This window comes from Megascapheus bottae, chromosome 4 (assembly GCF_031878675.1).
Source record: "Megascapheus bottae isolate mThoBot1 chromosome 4, mThoBot2.hap1, whole genome shotgun sequence".
Taxonomy (NCBI): domain Eukaryota; kingdom Metazoa; phylum Chordata; class Mammalia; order Rodentia; family Geomyidae; genus Megascapheus; species Megascapheus bottae.
The window spans coordinates 52,961,014-52,979,506 of NC_143512.1; the positions used below are offsets into that span (position 1 = coordinate 52,961,014).

The 18,493-nt window shown below is 37.8% G+C and overlaps 1 protein-coding gene across 6 annotated transcripts in view; it reads left to right on the forward strand.

Annotated features, from left to right (window-relative positions):
* Window positions 1-17,531, forward strand: part of Pde4d (phosphodiesterase 4D) — a 635,057-nt gene extending 617,526 nt beyond the window's left edge. For all 6 annotated transcript variants that reach the window (XM_090331909.1, XM_090331910.1, XM_090331908.1 and 3 more), the window contains 5 exons: window positions 1,370-1,469; window positions 13,310-13,464; window positions 14,332-14,454; window positions 15,053-15,235; window positions 16,289-17,531. In XM_090331909.1, coding sequence (XP_090188035.1) covers window positions 1,370-1,469; window positions 13,310-13,464; window positions 14,332-14,454; window positions 15,053-15,235; window positions 16,289-16,702 — 975 coding nt within the window. In that variant the 3' untranslated portion in view covers window positions 16,703-17,531. The remainder of the gene's footprint in view (window positions 1-1,369; window positions 1,470-13,309; window positions 13,465-14,331; window positions 14,455-15,052; window positions 15,236-16,288) is intronic.
* Window positions 17,532-18,493: the final 962 nt, after the last annotated feature.

Below are 18,493 nucleotides of genomic sequence, written 5' to 3' on the forward strand. Positions count from 1 at the left end.
AGGGTCTGGAGGGAACACAAAATCACTGGACTCTGGAAATCCGTTGGCTTACAGAGGAGAAATGTAGAGGCAGATAAACAGTTGAATTCTTGATGAATTTGGCCCATGAATGTTTTTCCTGGTATTTAGGAATGCATTTCTTCGTAATACTGCTTCTTTAAAATGATCTACTGGATATTTCATAAACCACGTCAGGCTTATTAAATTGTAATTAGTTTGTGTTGTTGAAATTCAGACTAGGACTTTCATATCTGTAGTCAACTGGATTTTTATTTTATGAACTATGAGCAATGCAGGAATACTAACAATTTGTTAGAAGGAAATACTTCCTATTTTTCCTTTTTTTGCCAGTCCTGTCCTTGTGTTTAGGGCCTGAGCCCTGTCCTTGGACTTTCACAAGGCTAGAGCTCTACCATTTGAGCCCAGCACCATTTCCAGCTTGTTTTCTATGTGTGTGGTACCAAGGAATTGAATCCAGGTCTTCATGCATGCTTGGCAAGCCCTCTACCATTAGGCCAAACTCCCGGCTCAATTTTTCCAAATTTTAAGTATTCCATAAGGTTTTTACTAATTTAATTTACTTAATATTTTAAGGGGGGTGGAATTCTCTTTTGTATACATTGTTTTCATTGGAAAACCGTTTTGATCATTTGGTCAAATGGTTTTCAGCAGAAGATGATTTTTCTCCCTCTTTTTTTCCTTCTCGTAACACCCAGAGACATTTGCCAGTGTCTGGAAACATTGCTAGTTGTCACAGCCATCACATTTTCAGTTGTGCTTACTACCAGCATGTCAAACAGGAATTCTGTGAAAAACCTCATATTATTCAGAACTGCCTCCCAGTCAAAGTAGCTTTTTTTTTTTCTGACACGAAATGTCAGTGGTATTGAGGCATAGAAACACTTCTATTTTTTCTTAGAAATGTGTTAAAAATGTGTTATATTTCATTAATTTTTAGTGATTTCAGAATGTTACACTATGAAAATTATGGTTATGAGATTGAGGCCGGCCAGTGTTATACACCAAGACTCTGTCTCAAAAAAACCCCAAACAATATTTATATTTTGCATATAATACATATATATAATAAATGAAAAGATTTGTTCATATAATAAACTTATGATGTAATAAAATGAGAAATATTCTCTTCCAGAAGTGAAACTTACAAGATCATGGGAAAGTCATTCCTTAGGATTTTCACTGATAGAGCCATTCAAATAGATTTTAAAGTTCCACCATGCAAATATATTTTGTAGTTTTTTGTTCTTTTCTGTCTGAATTGTAGGACTCTATTCCTCTTTTGTGTATACATTTCATTTATGTCATGATAAAATAGTAATGGTACTTTTATTGTGTAATATTTTTCCAGGCCGTGTTTACAGATTTGGAGATTCTTGCAGCAATTTTTGCGAGTGCAATACATGATGTAGACCACCCTGGTGTGTCAAATCAGTTTCTGATCAATACGAGTAAGTGAAGTTTTATGTCTGCAGAAGAAATTTTTCTGTTGTCCATTTCTGAAATAATCAGGTTTCTTTGTAAAATTGGATTTTCCCGGTGTTATATAATGCTCTTTCAAGATGGGTTTATGTTTCAATGATAATGCATTTATAGTAGTAGAGTTTACCATTGAAAATTATCTTTATATTTCATGAGGTGTATACTGTTTAGAAAAACAAGTGAGCCAGGTATGTTCCTAGACATTGGTAAGCATTAAGTGAAAGTGTAAAGAGAAATTTAAGTGGCTTATTCTACATTGAAAGTTCTACACACAAAAGAATAGATCCAGAACTTAGTGCTAAGCCTAGTCTCCTTTTGCCAGGCTCTTCCCCTCTTGTTTCTTTGTGAGTCTCATCTGAAGGAATTTGTCTCATAATCTGGTATTTTAGCCTCTCAGTTTTTTCACGGGTGACCATACCCCATATAAGAAGTCATCACTGCATTTGGAAGTGTAAGGAGTGGTAGAGACTCTTCACTATGGCTATCTTGAACTGTGTAGAGAATGTAAGGGAATGTTGGACTTCTGCCTTTGGGAAAGAATTTAGTCTTTCAGGAATTCTATTTAGCACCTGAAGTTCATAAGTAAATGACTTAAGTAAATAAGGACAGACTTAAGTTTCCTTTCACTATAGCAGATTAGTACTGTGAATTCACTTTTTTTTAAGTATTAAAAATTGAGAAATTGTTGAAAAACTGTTTTCTTTTTCAAATTAGGGGTTTGCTTTTTTTCTGCGTGAAATCATATAGTAGTCTTTTTCTTTGCACTATAGCTATCCTGCTGTAGTAATATCCGTGTTTGCCATTTATTTACTATATTTTTCTCTTGCCAGATATTTTTAAATACATGATTTTATTAAAAATTGAAATTAGAATATAGGAATATCAGCAATTCAGTATATTTTGACAAGTTGATTCTTAAATTCTCAAGATTTTTAGTTGATTCTTAAATTCTCAAGATTTTTAAAGCAAAGAATAACATGGTAATATCAAAGAAATAAATTAAAAAGGCTTATAATAAGCCTCAAATAAAACATGAAATAGTTAAATGTCTATGAATACATATGTAGCTGACATAATTATGAAAACAAAAATATATTACACTGAAGAAAAGATGCTACTTTAAATTTATCGTGATCATATTGGATAGTTTGACAAGCTGTTTTCTTTTGTTTCTTCATATATTTTTTATTGTAATTAATAGAAGGGTTACTTTATTCACCAGATAGAAAGTGCATTACTTCACAAACATTGATACCCTTTCTCATGTCTTGGTCCCTATTTCCCTCCCCCCATCCCCACCCCTCGTCTTATTTCCCCCCCTTCCATATCCTATTTTAAAAAAACAAATAAGCATATCTACAATATATCAGATAACAAGGTAAAATACTGTAACAATATGAGATAACCAAGGGACAGTAAAAGAGATGAGAAATAACATATTACATTAAGGACAACAATCATTCATTATATGGCTTTTGTTTCTATATCCTGGAGGTCTTTTCATTTATTGTCATACTATATGGCCTTATGTATCTAGGCTTTGCTCTATTGTAAATCTCTGCTAGTAGAGCCCAAGGTTTCTATTGGTTATGACAAATGAGGGAAACCATTGAGCCTGTGTTCCTTTGAGTCTGGCTTACTTCACTTAATATGATTTTTTTCCAAGTCTTTTCATTTCCTTACAAATGGGGCGATGCCGTTCTTTCTGACAGCAGCAGAGAGTTCCATTATGTATCTTGTTGATCCACTCATCAACTGAGGGGCATCTGGGTTGGTTCCATATCTTTGCTATGGTAAATAGTGCTGCAATGAACATCATTGTGCTAGTAGATTTAGTTTGTCCTTGTTTCTGGACAATTGGATAAATGCCAAGTAGTGGAATTTCTGGGTCATAGGGGAGCTTTATGTTTAGTTTTTTGAGGAATTGCCATACTGCTTTCCATAGTGATTGAACAAGTTTGCACTGCCACCAACAGTGTAGTCTTGCCAGATTTAAACAGAATTTAAATGTAACCTTGCTTTGAGAGATTTAACTTGAGACATTTAAGATTATTGAGGTCTATTTTTATGTCTTTTACTCTCCACTGTTCTACCATATAACAAAATACAATTCAGTGGGGAGGATGGGAAAAATTAAGACTCCTGAGATACAGGAATAAGAGATTATATCTGAGGATTTTGGTTTAGGAATTTATTTATCCTAGCTACACAGGAGATGTTCCAGTGATCTGTAAGGGATACTTTCAGGACTCATGAAAGCATGTACATTAAATATTAGGAACCATTGAATGCTCCATCATCCACCTACCCCCAAATATGCATTATACCGATACCTAGGGCTCACTATCCCTTTCTCAGAAGAACTAGCAAGCCGCACAGTGTGATCGACATTAGAATTTAACATGAGTCTCAATGCTTAGTATTTTGATATTCATAAATATGGTAGTATGTTCTTAATATTAGAGAATTTCAGCAAGTATATAAAATGTTTCATTTTGATTTATTATTGGGCATTAAGAAATGTTTTTCCATTGTAGTCGCATATTGTATGGTTCCTTATAAACATAATTAAGAAGAGAGAGCAAATTGAAACAGCTGATAATAAAGTCACTATCTCAGAAGCCCTGTGACATACTTTTTTAGGATAGTGAGGGCCAGTTTTGTTCCTTTTTTTTTTTTCTTTTGTGCCAGTCCTGGGCTTGAGCTCAGGGCCTGAGCACTATCCTTGGACTTTCTCAAGGCTAGAGCTCTACCACTTGAGCCTCAGCACCATTTCTGGCTTTTTTTCTATGTATGTGGTACTGAGAAATCGAACCCTGGTCTTCGTGCATGCTAGGCAAGCACTCTACGTCTAGGCCAAACTCCCGGCCCAGTTTTGTTCTTCTTTTGTGAATCCTTCAAGGGCAATTTGGCCTAGGATGGCAGCTGGAGGACTCTGCTGGGAACCAGGGCAGGGGAGGAATCCTGTCATTTAAGCCAATATAGCCTCAGTCCAGAAAAGAATGATAACTCCAAAGATCTGAGAGCCACTGAAACAGACCATGAGAGAAATTTGGAGGATGGTTATGAATGCCAAAGATACCCATTTCAAGTCGCCCCCCCCCCTTGTGACTTGACCAGAGAGGAAGATTAACTGACCCTGCTTCTGGAAGTTCTTTACTATTCTAGTGATGGTGTGGCACTCTCCTTTCTGTGGGCATGCAGTAGCCCAGGAAAGCTGGAAGTTCCCAGAGCAGCTTTTAATGGGTTGTAATGTTTATTCATGGTAGACAAGGATAAGTCTTGAGTTATTTTAAGCAAATGAGTCACCATTGTCACATGATACCTGAAAGTGTCTCCCCACGGCCTCAGGGCAATATTACCCCCTCACTTACTTGAGCATTTGGGAAGCTAGAGCAGCCTATCAGTCTGTTGTTGGTTTTGCAAACCATAGAAGAACTTGAGTGGCTAGTAACATTATTTTTTAAGTTTCATTGCATGCAGAGAAGGATGTCTTAGTAAGTGGCTTGTGAAATACTCTTATCAAAACTGCTTATTTTTGATTTACAGCAAACTTGCTTTCTATGAAGTAGGCTTAAGTTTCTCTTTTTGGTAACTTTCATAGAACTGAGCATTAGTGAGTCAGAGGTGCACAGTCTCCACTCCTGGCTTGGAGCTAGAACTTCCTACTTGTTTCAAGCTAAAAGTGTACAATAAAGAATTCTGAAGATTTTTAATTACTGCATTTGTAAACCCATTGCTGAAGGGCTGTCTTCTTGATTTAAGGAGGCTGCAGAGATATGGTCAGATGAAGGGATGTATTATCCCTGCTTGTGTGGCCGATGAAGGAAAACATTAGTGCAGATCTGGCTAGTTTCCAGTACAGTTACACTCCTGCTGGTTAGTTGTGATTGCATTTCACTTTGTCCATGCATGTGAGTTTTAGATATCGTGGCTGTTTTTTTTGGGGGGGGGGGGGCAGGGGTTGGTTATGGGGCTTGAACTCTGGGTCTGGGCCCTGTCCCTCAGCTCTTTAGCTCAAGGCTATCTCCCTACCCCCAGGCCTAAGGGTTGTCTCTGAGCTCTTCAGCTCAAGGCTGCTGACCTACCCCTGAGCCATAGCAGCACCATTTCTCATTTTCTAGTAATTAATGGAGATAAGAGTCTCTAGTCTTTAGTGCCTGGGATGACTTTGAACTGAGATCCTCAGATCTCAGCCTCCTGAGTAGATAGGATTACTTACAGGTATAAGCCACTGCACCTGGCTCTATACTGTTTTTATACTAATTGTATTTATATTCAATGTAAGCCTCCTGGAGGTTCTGAAAGCAAATCTTCTATCTGGAAGATTTGGTTGAACTCTCCCTTCCCCAATTAAAATAATGTACAATAGAGGGCGAAGCTTTACTAAATGTTTTGGGAGTGCAAGGAGAATGTGAACAAGACATAGAGAAAATGAAGCTCCAGGCTAGAAACTGTCTCTAAGTCTTTCAAAAGACAATGCAGTAAAATGAGCCCATTAACATTTTATGCATTCATATGAAATTTGAATGTCAGAAGGCATTCATCCAGAAAAGTTCATTTAATTCTACAGGTTTATTTTTTGAAAACAAGGATAATAAAACTATGAGAAATACAGAATATACTATATAGAATATAGAAGATATAGAACAGAATTGTATTTGGTAAGAGAATAATTTTTGTTTTTAGCACAAGATGCCTAAATTTGGGAGAGAAAATTTTTTTTTTCTTTTTGGTTCAGATACTAGAACTTGAACTTAGGGCCTCTTGTGCTTGTTCTGCATCCTCACTCATGGCTGATGCTCTGCTGTACCTCCACTTCCAGTTTTTTGCTGGTAAAATTGAGATAAGTTTCTTGGGTTGTCTAACCTCACCTTCCTATGAAATGTGATCTTCAAATCTCAGCCTCTTGAGTAGCTAGGATTATAGGCATATGTCACCAGCATCTACCTCCCTCAAATCTTATTTTAATCTGCATTTGCTTTAGGTAAAGTGGTAGATTTTATAAAGAATTTATTTCATTGTCCTGTATAAATATAATTTCAAAATAAAGACCAACACAAGTTTAACAGTGGGCTAATATAGATATAACTACATGTCATGTAATTGGATAAGAATGTACTGAGAACTTACCAAGTGTCAAATGGTGTTCTAGGCATGAGAAATGCATGTTGAATAAGATAAAAATATGGCTCTCACAAACATATATTATTCTGTAAAAGACAGCTTAGCAGGTGAACGTGTGGCATGAGACAAGCTCAGTTCTATGGGGCTGAGGCATACAGATTAGATGAATTGAGAGTTAGGCAGTTTTAAATTAACATTTAGGCTTTCAAACCAGTATCAAGTTAAGAATACTTGTTTTCCTCATTTCTAGGGGAAATCTGTTGAGAAGTCCATCTAAAGATTGGTGTCTTCTGTAACCCAGAAACAAACTAGTCATTTTCTAACCCTGGCTGACTCTAGCTAAGTAATAACAATGGGAGTACAGTTCTTCCTCTATTCTTGACATCTACCTTAACAGTCACTGCAGGTTCTTAAGTGCTCTGATTTGTGTTTTTCCAGGTGTTGTCCCTGCAAACACTGTTATTACCATGCAGAATTGTCTGGGAGTGCTCTACCACTTGAGCCACAGTCACTTCTGGCTTTTTCTGAATAAGTTTTTGGAGATAAAAAAGAATCTCATGTACTTCCTGCCTAGGCTAGCTTAGAACTGAGATCCTCAAATCTCAGCTTCCCGAGTTGTAGGATATTAGGTGTGAATCACCAGAGCCAAACTTACTCTTCTTTTACTCCTTATGTCTATGAATCTCTTTTTTTTCCATTTGGAAATTTCAAGTCACTCTCTTTCTGCTTTTGTGGAAAAAATCCTGGGATCATTATTAGGATCCACTCACATTTCCACTGTCTTTAAATTATCATATAATCTTTACAACCATTTTGAGGGATCTTATTTTATAGATAAAGGCAAAAAAAGAAACTTTGGGTGCTCATTTCAAAGCAAGATCTGATTTCTAAGCTCAAAATCATTTTACCCTAAATACTAATACACTGACTACACATTAATTTACTGTGCAGTGAAAGCAGAAGTATATATGGAATTTACCTTTATTTCATATTGAAGCATGACAAATTTGAGATTTGACCCCTTATTTCTCTTCCTTACAGACTGTATGTTCTTTACCTTTTAAAAAGTGTCTATTGAATTAAGCAAAAACAATATGAAAAATAAAGATACTGGCCGGGAGTTTGGCCTAGTGGTTAAAGTGTTTGCCTAGCATGCAGGAAGACCCGGGTTCTATTCCTTGGTACCACATATATAGAAAAAGCTGGAAGTGGTGCTGAGGCTCAAGTGGTAGAGTTCTAGCCTTGAGAAAGTCCAAAGACAGTGCTCAGGCCCTGAGCTCAAGCCCAGGACTGGCAAAAAAAATAAATAAATAAAAATAAAGATACTGAAATTCACCTGAAATTTTCCCTCAAATGCAATAATTTCATTCAATATCATTTCAGATTTCTGTTTAGGCAAATATACACACAGATACATACAGAGTTTTCTATCTATCTATCTTAAGCTCATATTATAAATGCTCTTCTTCAGCTATTTGCCTATTCAGTAACCTAGTTTGGACATGTTCCCTGTTTTGTTTTGTTTTGTTTTTAAATTGAATTTCCTTGACCCTTGTTAATGGATAGTTATTTATCATTTTTCTACTCACATTGCTTTGAACTTGTATGATAATCTTGAATTTCTTATCTTTTATTTTGATATAGATTGTCTCATTGGCCCTCAAGAATGTTTATATAGTTTCACCAACTGGGCCATTTATTCAGGTTATTGCCAGCTCTCGGTTTTATCAGGCATTTTAACAATTTTAAATTTGATGGCAAAATTTTTGAATTTGTTTTTATTTTTTAGGTCTCTTTCCAAAGTTATTGCATTACTATCTGCATTATTTAAAGAAACGCACTTTGGTGTGTTTAAAACAAAGTTCTTTTAAATCTACTGACTTGTACACTTACAGGTACATTCTATTACAACAAATGAGGAAAACCACGCAATCTATGTTTCCTTAGGTGTAGCTTACATTGCTTAATATGATTTTTTCCAAGACTTTCCATTTCCTTACAAATAGGGTGATGTCATTCTTTCTGATGGAAGCATAGAATTCCATTGTGTATATATACTGCATCTTCCTGATCCATTTATCCATTGAGAGGCATGAGGGTTGATTTCATGTCTTAGCTATGATTAACATTTCTTTTTTCTTTTTTTGCACGATGATTAACATTTCTGCAGTGAACATGGTTGTGCTGGTAGCTTTAGTGTGACATTTTTTGTGGTCTGTTGGATAAATGCCTGGGGTGGAATTGCTGGATCATAGGGAAACTCTTAAGTTTAGTCTTTTTCTTTTTTTTTTTTTTTTTGTCAATCTTGGGGCTTGAACTCAGGGCCTGGGCACTGTCCTTAAGCTTTGTCAAGGCTAACACTCTACCACTCGAGCCATATCCCCACTACTGGGTTTTTCTGTGCCTGTGGTACCAAGAAATCGAACACAGCTTTGTGCATGCTAGGCAAGCGCTCTACCACTAGGCTACACTCCCAGCCTACATTTAGTCTTCTAAAGAACTTCCATACTGCTTCTCAGAATGGTTGAGCAAGTTTGCATGCCCACTAACAATGTAGTAGTGTTCCCTTTTGTCCACATCTATTATTTGTCTCTTTCTTCCCTTCCCTTCTCTTCTCTTCCCTTCCCTCTCCCTCCCTCCCTTCCTCCTTCTCCCCCCTCTCTCCCTCCTCTCTCCCCCTCTCTCCCCCTCTCTCCCTCTCCCTCTCTCTGTCTCTGCCTCTCTCTCTCTCTCTCTCTCTCTCTCTCTCTCTCTCTCTCTCTCTCTCTCTCTCTCTCTCTCTCTCTCTCTCTCTCTTTCTTTCTCAGCCTTAGGTCTTGGATTCTGGGCCTGGGCATTGTCCATGAGCTTTTCTTTGCTCAGAGAGATCATTTATTATCAAAAGATACTTTTAAAGGAATGTGTATATCTTTATATTTATATCTCTATTGGTCTGTCTATGTATGTATCTATGTATGTATCTATGTATGTATCTATGTATCTATGTATGTATGTATCTATCTATCTATCTATCTATCTATCTATCTATCTATCTATCTACTTATCTATCTATCTGTTTTTGCTAATTCTGATACTCCTGAGAACTGTGGCAGCTATATAGCCTTTGGTACTGAGAGTGGTTACAGAGGAACAGAATCTTAAGGATTAGTTTTCTGAATTGATTCAGGGGTATCTGGAATTGGCTCTCTAAAATGACTTAAAGACAAGGATGACAATTTCTACTAGTAAAGAGAAGACTGACAGGGAATGCATAAAGTATTTATAAAGATACTCAAATTATCTGCCTTAATCATTCACTTGTAGGATGTAAGAAGCTGAGTGATTCTGAATAGGACATGTTGAAACATTTTGAGAAAGTGCCAGAATAGAATGACATTGACTGGTTATTCCTAATGTCACTGTAGTAAGTTGTGAAAGAAAATAAGGAGCTCAGGCATTGGGATTCCCAGATCAAGCTCAGCATTAGACATGGCTTACGTGTTTCTAGGTATACCAGGAGGGAAAGCTTTTCTCTTTTAGTTGCTGAAAATTAAGTGCAGAACCATCTCCTATGATTGGCTAAGTTACAGTGAATTCTCAGCTTATGAGAGTGTCTACTGTTTGAGAGAGTTCATTGATTGGAAAGTAAAATTGAAGCCATTTCTACTGTAAGTGAAATTTTATATGGTTCTGTGATGTGTTATATGTTGAGTTATCCATTCTGAAGTTGAATCCTTCAATCAAGACAGAAGCAATGGTTAGCAGGGCACTCATTAGGATGTGTTACTTTGTCCACTTACTGAAGAGCTACTAGCTTTGAATGTAGCCGAGGATAACTCTGCAGCATGTTCCAGACAGTTGTACAATGTCCTCTGCCACTTGAGCCATCTGATTCAGACAAGCCACTGGCTCTTGAAGTCCTTTTGGCAGATAGGGATGTTGTTCCATAGACGATTTATGACATAGACATTTAGAACCTTGGAGCAAGACTCTGCTGTCCTCTAAAGATCAGTCTTCATTTGACCTACTACTGAGCCTTACAATATAACGAGGATAAAATACAAGACAACTTGAGTGACTTATGAATAAGGCATTATTGACCCACAAGATATAATGATGAGTCTCCACAGAAACATGCTACTATCAAATGGAAGTAAAATGCACGTGATGAGGGTTTGTGTATACCTAGCAGGCCCAAGTTATGTAAGGAAGTTATTCAAATATTGGTGGTTTCCTCTCTGCTATTTTGCCTTCTGTCTCCCAGTTTGCACCTGTGGTCTTATGGGAGAAAATCTGTTTTGTAAATAGTATACAGTAGCTAGCCACCACTCCGGTATAGACATATGCAACTTTACTCAGCTTCTCTGGGACAGTGCTGAAGGGAAATATTTCTGGGGAAAAGAACTTTGGGATCATTGTGTCTCTGATTTGTAGTATTGATCACATGTACTCCAAGTAGTAAAATACACAGTGATCCCCCCACCCAGAAAAAAGGACTCAGAAGAGCGACTTGTAAATAAAGATGATCTTCCTATCTTCATTAGTAGTATTAAATTGAGCATATTTTAATTTATTCTTGATAGCGAAAAGATTTTGTTTTGCAATGGAGAATGTATACGTTATAAAATTATATTTTTAAGTTAGTTAAAGGTATGCATGGTTCTTTAGTGAACTAAAGGATGGCAGAACAGTTATTAGTGTACTCCAGGAAGTTGAAGATTGTGATTGCCATAATCTGCCTCACGGTTGGTGTTCACTACTCAAGTTTGTCATTTCCAGTTCTAAATCATCTACCCTAGTGCTTACTGCCTAGGAGATACCGGCAGGATCACATACTTCCTTCAGGCTTATTTTCTTCCTTTGTAAATGCCTGTACCAAGAAAATATTGCTAAGAGAGTTGTTGTGAGGACAAAATGAAATACTTATACAAGCGTAGTACAAGGCTTGGCACTTAAATTCTTTAAAAATGAAACCTTAGCCTGTCCTGTTTAGTTTATATTTTATAAGTTAAGAAGAAATGAAGAAGAACACCTATACTCCCATCCTCCTCCAACTCCACACATCTGCATCCTGTTGCTAAGAACAAAACTATTAAACGTGCTAAATAGTTCAGACGAGTAAACTAATTCAGCAGTGCAACCCTATAGACACTGTGTTGGAATTGAACCATATACTTTGCCAGGGGAACAGGGATTCAGGAGGGCAAAAACTGGGAGAGAATGAAGGAGGGGATGACACTTTTCAAAAGGTAATGTACTCATTACCTGACTTATACAACTGTAACCACTTTGTATATCACCTTTACAATATTTTTTTAATTTTATTATCAGACTGCTTTAGCTAGGGGTTACAGTTACATTCAGAAGATAATGGGTACATTACTTCTAGAACATGGTTACCCCTTCCCATGTTTTTCTCCCACTTTCCCTCCTACCCCCTCCCAAGCTGTAAAGTTCATTTCCAACATACTGTCTTGTGAATATCGCTGTTACACTGGTTCACCTTGTCCTTTGTCTATACAATAAAGTTTTTTTTTAATCTAAAATAAAAGTGTTAGGATCTCCCTGTTGAGACGTGTCCAGAGCCTTTCCCATCCTGCCTAGCTGCTTAAGCAGTTAGTTTCTTAGATCTTCAGATGTATTTTCTGGGTATTAATCAGAAAAATAATAGAATACATGTCCTTTTGTCTTTACAAATGATTTATATGGAAACGGGTTAAAGCAACATTTTTTAAAATGGCTATTGTGTAGATCTGGATGTGCTATTTAAAGGAGTAGAGAAGAAGTCAGATATCTTCCAGCCTTTTAACACACAGAGCCACGGCAGCATGAGGGAAAGACAGAATCTCAGCATGAGGCTCGTGTACAGCTAGCTGAATACTACATCTCTGTATGAAGCCATGAGCAGGCAGGCAGGAAACACAATTCACATAGACAGAGTGACTGCTAGGAAGAAAGGAAATGGGGAAAAATACAGCTTAGGATTTAACAGCTGTTCTGAGGACGAAAAATAAGAAAAGCAGTGTGAACAGATCTAGCATTGTTACATGCTTCACTCTGTTCTTGAATCTATCCTGAATACAAATCTTTCTGCATCCATGGACATTTTTCAAATGCTGTGAATAATTTGATATTCTCAGCTAGTATAGGTACGTATCTATAATTGAGGACAGTATGGGGAAAAGTTATGGGCTCCATTCTATCAGAAACAAGCTAGCACACACTTGTCATCCCATATATGCAGAAGATGAAAGAAGGAGGATTTCAGTCAGAAGCCAATGCTGACCAAAGCACTAACTTAAAAACAAACTGAGCTTAAGCGCCAGTGGCTAAATCAGGAGGTTGAGATCTGAGAATGGCAGTTCAAAGCTACCCCAGGCAGAAAAGTCTACATGAAACTCTTATCTCCAATTAACCACCAAAAGTCAGAAGTGGAACAATGGCTCAAGTGGTAAAGCAGCAGCCTTGAGCAAAACAGCTCAGGAACAGTACCCAGGCCTTGAGTTCAAACCATAGGACTGGCACACACCCACAAAATAAAAACAACAACAGACATAAAACTAAAACAACTAGAAGATTTGAAACAGCTCTAGTGGTAGGGCACTGGATCATGAACCTCGAGTTCAAGCATCAATACTGCAAAATAATAACTATAATAATGATGTCAACAGCACGAGTGACCTTCTATCTGTTTTTCTTTCAGATTCTGAACTTGCCTTGATGTACAATGACTCCTCTGTCTTAGAAAACCATCATTTGGCTGTGGGCTTTAAGTTGCTACAGGAAGAAAACTGTGACATTTTCCAAAATTTGACCAAAAAACAAAGACAATCCTTAAGGAAAATGGTCATTGACATTGTAAGTAGCTGTTTAAATAAAAGAATATTGTTGCCAGGCACCAGTGGCTTACACCTGTAATCCTAGCTCCTCAAGAGGCTGAGCTCTGACGATCACAGTTGGAAGCCTTCCTGAGCAGGAAAGTCCCTGAGATTCTTAAATCCACTTATCCACCAGAAAACCAAAAGTGTCCCTGTGGCTCAACGTGGTAGAGTGCTGGGCTTGAGCACAAAAGCTCAGGAACACTGCCCTGAGTTTCAGCACCATGACCAACAACAACAAAGAATGATGTTGCAAGTTTTTTCATTTGTTGTTTGTTATAAATGGTCCAATAAGTACTTTCTAGTCCATAGAATGTTTTTTTTGTGTTTTTTGTTTTTTGTTTTTGCCAGCCCTAGGCTTGGGCTCAGGGCCTGAGCACTGTCCTTGGACTTTCTCAAGGCTAGAACTCTACCACTTGAGCCTCAGTACCACTTCTGGCTTTTTGCTATGCATGTGGTACCGGGGAATCGAACCTGGGTCTTCGTGTGTGCTAGGCAAGCACTCTACCACTAGGCCAAACTCCCAGCACTAGTCCATAGAATGTTAAAACAAAAAAAAGAATGAAAGGAAATGTGGAAATGTGTTGATTGTAATGATGTTTCATACATACAAGTATAGTTTTTCTTTCTAAACCATGAAAATGGTTGTCATTGCTCTGTGTTTCTCAGTATTGTACATGTTTTCCTGGGCTTCTAGAAAAGTTAACAGGAAGAAGGAAAAAAAAAAAAGACTGCCCCAAATGGAGCAATTGCCACACACTTTAGAAGTTAAAGTACTTTTCTAGTTATTCTCACATTCTGAAAGGAAAATTAATGTGTTTAAATAAAATGTTCTTTGTTCCTTAAGGTTCTTGCAACCGACATGTCCAAACACATGAACCTCCTGGCTGATTTGAAAACTATGGTTGAAACTAAGAAAGTGACAAGTTCTGGGGTTCTCCTTCTTGATAATTATTCTGATAGGATTCAGGTAAGTCATTATTTGATGTGTGTGTGTGTTTGTGTATGCAGAGGGTGTGGACGGTGGCAGAGTGTGTGTGTGTGTGTGTATATATACACATTATATATATATATATATATATATATATATATATATATATATATATATATAAAATGCGCCCATGTGTTCTTGTAGAGAAATCAATTTTATTTGTTTCTCATTTCTCCCATTTTGTACTTTTAGACTCTATAGACAGGATTGTAAACACATTCTTAGTCCAAACAACAAATCATTTAATTTTTATTGGTATTTTCATATGCCTGTATGTTAAAAAAACACATAAACTTAACACCCCATAAAATCATCTTAAGCATCTCTGAATTTAATCAGCTATGAACATAAAGGTTCTCTTTTGATACTTAGATGCTATAAAAATGGCATAATTTGGAGCTATTAATATAAGTGTGAACCACACACAGGCACATCATGGTTGAGCTATTTAAATACATCTTGCACTATGCGTATTTTTAAGTGTCACAGTCAACCCATGTGAACTCCTAGAAGCTTTATTTATTTATTTATTTTTAATGAGCAGGTGCTAAGTAAAGAACGCTTCGATCTATTTTAGGTCCTTCAGAATATGGTGCACTGTGCAGATCTCAGCAACCCCACAAAGCCTTTGCAGCTCTACCGCCAGTGGACAGACCGGATAATGGAGGAGTTCTTCCGCCAGGGAGACCGAGAAAGGGAGCGGGGCATGGAGATTAGCCCCATGTGTGACAAGCACAATGCATCTGTGGAGAAGTCACAGGTAATGTATGCACGAGTGCAGCGTTTGCTTCCTTTGTATTAGCAATCTTACCGTATTGGGAGAAGGAGTCTGAACTTTGTTTTTGACAAGTTCAGTTTCACCTCCTGATTTAGAAGCCAAAAACTACCAGTCTTATATTTTGCATCTATACATAAGAATGTCATGCATATATTCTTATGATATTATGTACTCATGGTAACTATTATTCATGTAGTATATTCATATAGAGACAGTTGGCTTATATCCCTCATCTGGATTTTCTTACAAATTGACACCTATGTGTCTAAGACACATAGACATTATTAACCCACTGTGTGTGTGTGTGTGTGTGTGTGTGTGTGTGTGTGTGTGTGTGTGAGTGTCTGTCTGTCTGTCTGTCTGTCTGTCTGTCTGTCTGTTTGCTGTGTGTACACTGGTATGGAACTTGACCTCAGCCTGGGCACTGTCCTTTAACTTTTTCCATTCAAACCTGATGCTCTACCACTTGAGCCAAAGCACCACTTCAGAATTTTTGGTGGTTAAGATTCCTGATAGTGGGACCGGGAGTTTGGCCTAGTGGTTGAGCACTTGCCTAGCATGCACGAAGACCCCGGTTCAATTCCTTGGTACCACATACATAGAAAAAACCCCAGAAGTGGTGCTGAGGCTCAAGTGGTAGAGCTCTAGCCTTGAGAAAGTCCAAGGACAGTGCTCAGGCCCTGAGCTCAAGCCCAGGACTGGCAAAAAAAAAAAAAAAAAAAGATTCCTGATAGTCTTTACCACCCTGACTGATTTCAAACCTCAGTCCTTAGATCTCAGCCTCCTGAGTAGTTAGGAGTACAGGCATGAGCCCCCAGTGCCCACCGTAGTAAACATCTTCAACTAAGGAGTATAGTAATTAATTTTCACCAGCAAGGAACCCCATTTTTTATATGACCTGCTGTCCCAAATAAAAGTTATTTTACCCAACTAAGGTCAGGAGTGTTCTGCTTTGTGTTCTACTTGTGAACTATGATCTAGTTAACCTTTTCCATTTTTTTCTTAGTTCCATTTCTGTTCTTCTTTTTTAACCAGGTGGGCTTCATCGATTATATTGTTCATCCACTCTGGGAAACATGGGCCGACCTCGTGCACCCTGATGCCCAGGACATTCTGGATACTTTGGAGGACAATCGGGAGTGGTACCAGAGCACAATCCCTCAGAGCCCATCCCCCGCCCCCGATGATCAGGAGGAGGGCCGGCAGGGTCAAGCTGAGAAGTTCCAGTTTGAACTAACGTTAGAGGAAGATGGTGAGTCCGACACAGAGAAGGACAGTGGAAGTCAAGTGGAAGAAGACACTAGCTGCAGTGACTCTAAGACTCTGTGTACACAGGACTCAGAGTCTACTGAAATTCCCCTTGACGAACAGGTAGAAGAGGAGGCAGTGGCCGAAGAGGAAAGCCAGCCGGCAGTTTGTGTCATAGATGACTCTTCTCCTGACACGTAACAGTGCAAAGACTCTCACACCTTTTCTTTTCTTGTTTTGTTTTTGTTTTTGTTTTGTTTTGTTTTGTTTTGAGTAGAAAAAAAATCATTGTTTCCAAAGTGCATGTCACATGCCACAACCATGGTCACACCTCACCGTCATCTGCCAGGATATTTGTTGAACAAAACTGACCTTGACTACTCAGTCCGGCGCTCAGGAATATCGTAACCGATTATTTTCACCTCCCACGTGCGGAGAGCAAGGGGGACATCTTCACAAACAGCATTTTAATCTGCTTTCAGCTTCCTAGAGCTGACAAAGCAGATAAAATCAACTCCAAAATGCTTGTAAGGTCAAGTGGCTCATCACGTAGCCCAGCAGTGGAAGGGACTTGGGGTTCCTTTTCTCATTTGTGTGTCACATTTTCAGAAATAAGGCATTTCACAGGTGGAGTGAACTCAATTAATAAAGCAACAACAACAACAACAACAAAATGTCATGAAGGGGACACAGCATGAGTCTGTTCCCAGAAGGAGTATGAGCCACAGGAATTGCATAATTTTCTAATTTCAAGTCTTCCTGATACGTGACTGAATAGTGTGGTTCACAGAGCTACACTCGCCTCTACATTTTGTATGATATGTAAAACAGATTTTTTGTAGAGCTTACTTTTATTATTAAATGTATTGAGGTATTATATTTAAAAAAAACAACTCTGTTCAGAACTTCATCTGCCACTGGTTATTTTTTTCTAAGGAGTAACTTGCAAGTTTTCAGTACAAATCTGTGCTACACTGGATAAATCTAATTTACGAATTTTACCTGCACCTTTACAGTTCATAGCAATTAACTGATTTGTAGTGACTCATTGTTTTATATACCAATGACTTCCATATATTTTAAGACAGAAAAACCTTATGTTGCAGGAAACTCTGTTTGTAAGTCTTTGCTTACTTGCTTTTTGTTTCACTATTTCGTAGTCAGCGGAGTTGCTCTCTACCAACGTATTTCTCTAGTGTCCAAAGTGAATATTTGTTCTGTACTATTTTGATGTGCATTATGTCAAGTGTGTCCTAAGTGTTGTAGAAACTCAACCTCAGCTGGTATCTGAATCAAATGGAAGATGTATAAATACCCAGTAGCTAACTCAGTCTGTCTTTTTAGGTATTTTCCCCACTTCCTGTCTTCTGATGACTCTTTGCTGTGTCAAGAGGCATGCATTCCACCAATGCATGTCCTTGTAATATCCTACGTATTTCGTTCTCATCTGTATGTTTTTAATAGTCGGTTAGAGTAAGAAAAGCATTCTCATGCAGCTCTATTATTTAATGTGTGCTTGAGCTAACTTCCATGCTTGCTCAATGGTGTCTTATCAAGTATGTCACCACCATTCTTATTGATGATATAGTCAAGTCAGGGTCAGCGTTCATTTCTACCATGAACTTGTATGTCATGACTAACTTACTTTTACTCTGAATTGCTGAAAAAAGTCAGCAGCTAGCTAGGTGATTTTATAAAGTCCTCAACATATATATTAACAAATACCAGAACTATTATCTTGTTTCTCTAATTTTACCATGGGATTTAGAATTACATGAGGAATATTCCAGGGAAGAGATTTAAAATGTAGCAGCTATTGTTTCTTAGTGCATAGCTGTGTAACATGTAGAAAGTGCTTTATCACTCATCATTGACCCACAGGCTTGTTGTGTGGGTGGAGCTATTTCTAAAAACCCAGTGAGGGGAGAACAGCTAATGCCAGTGGCACCTAGAGGGGTTTGTTCAGGTGATACAGTATAATAGTTGGGCTGG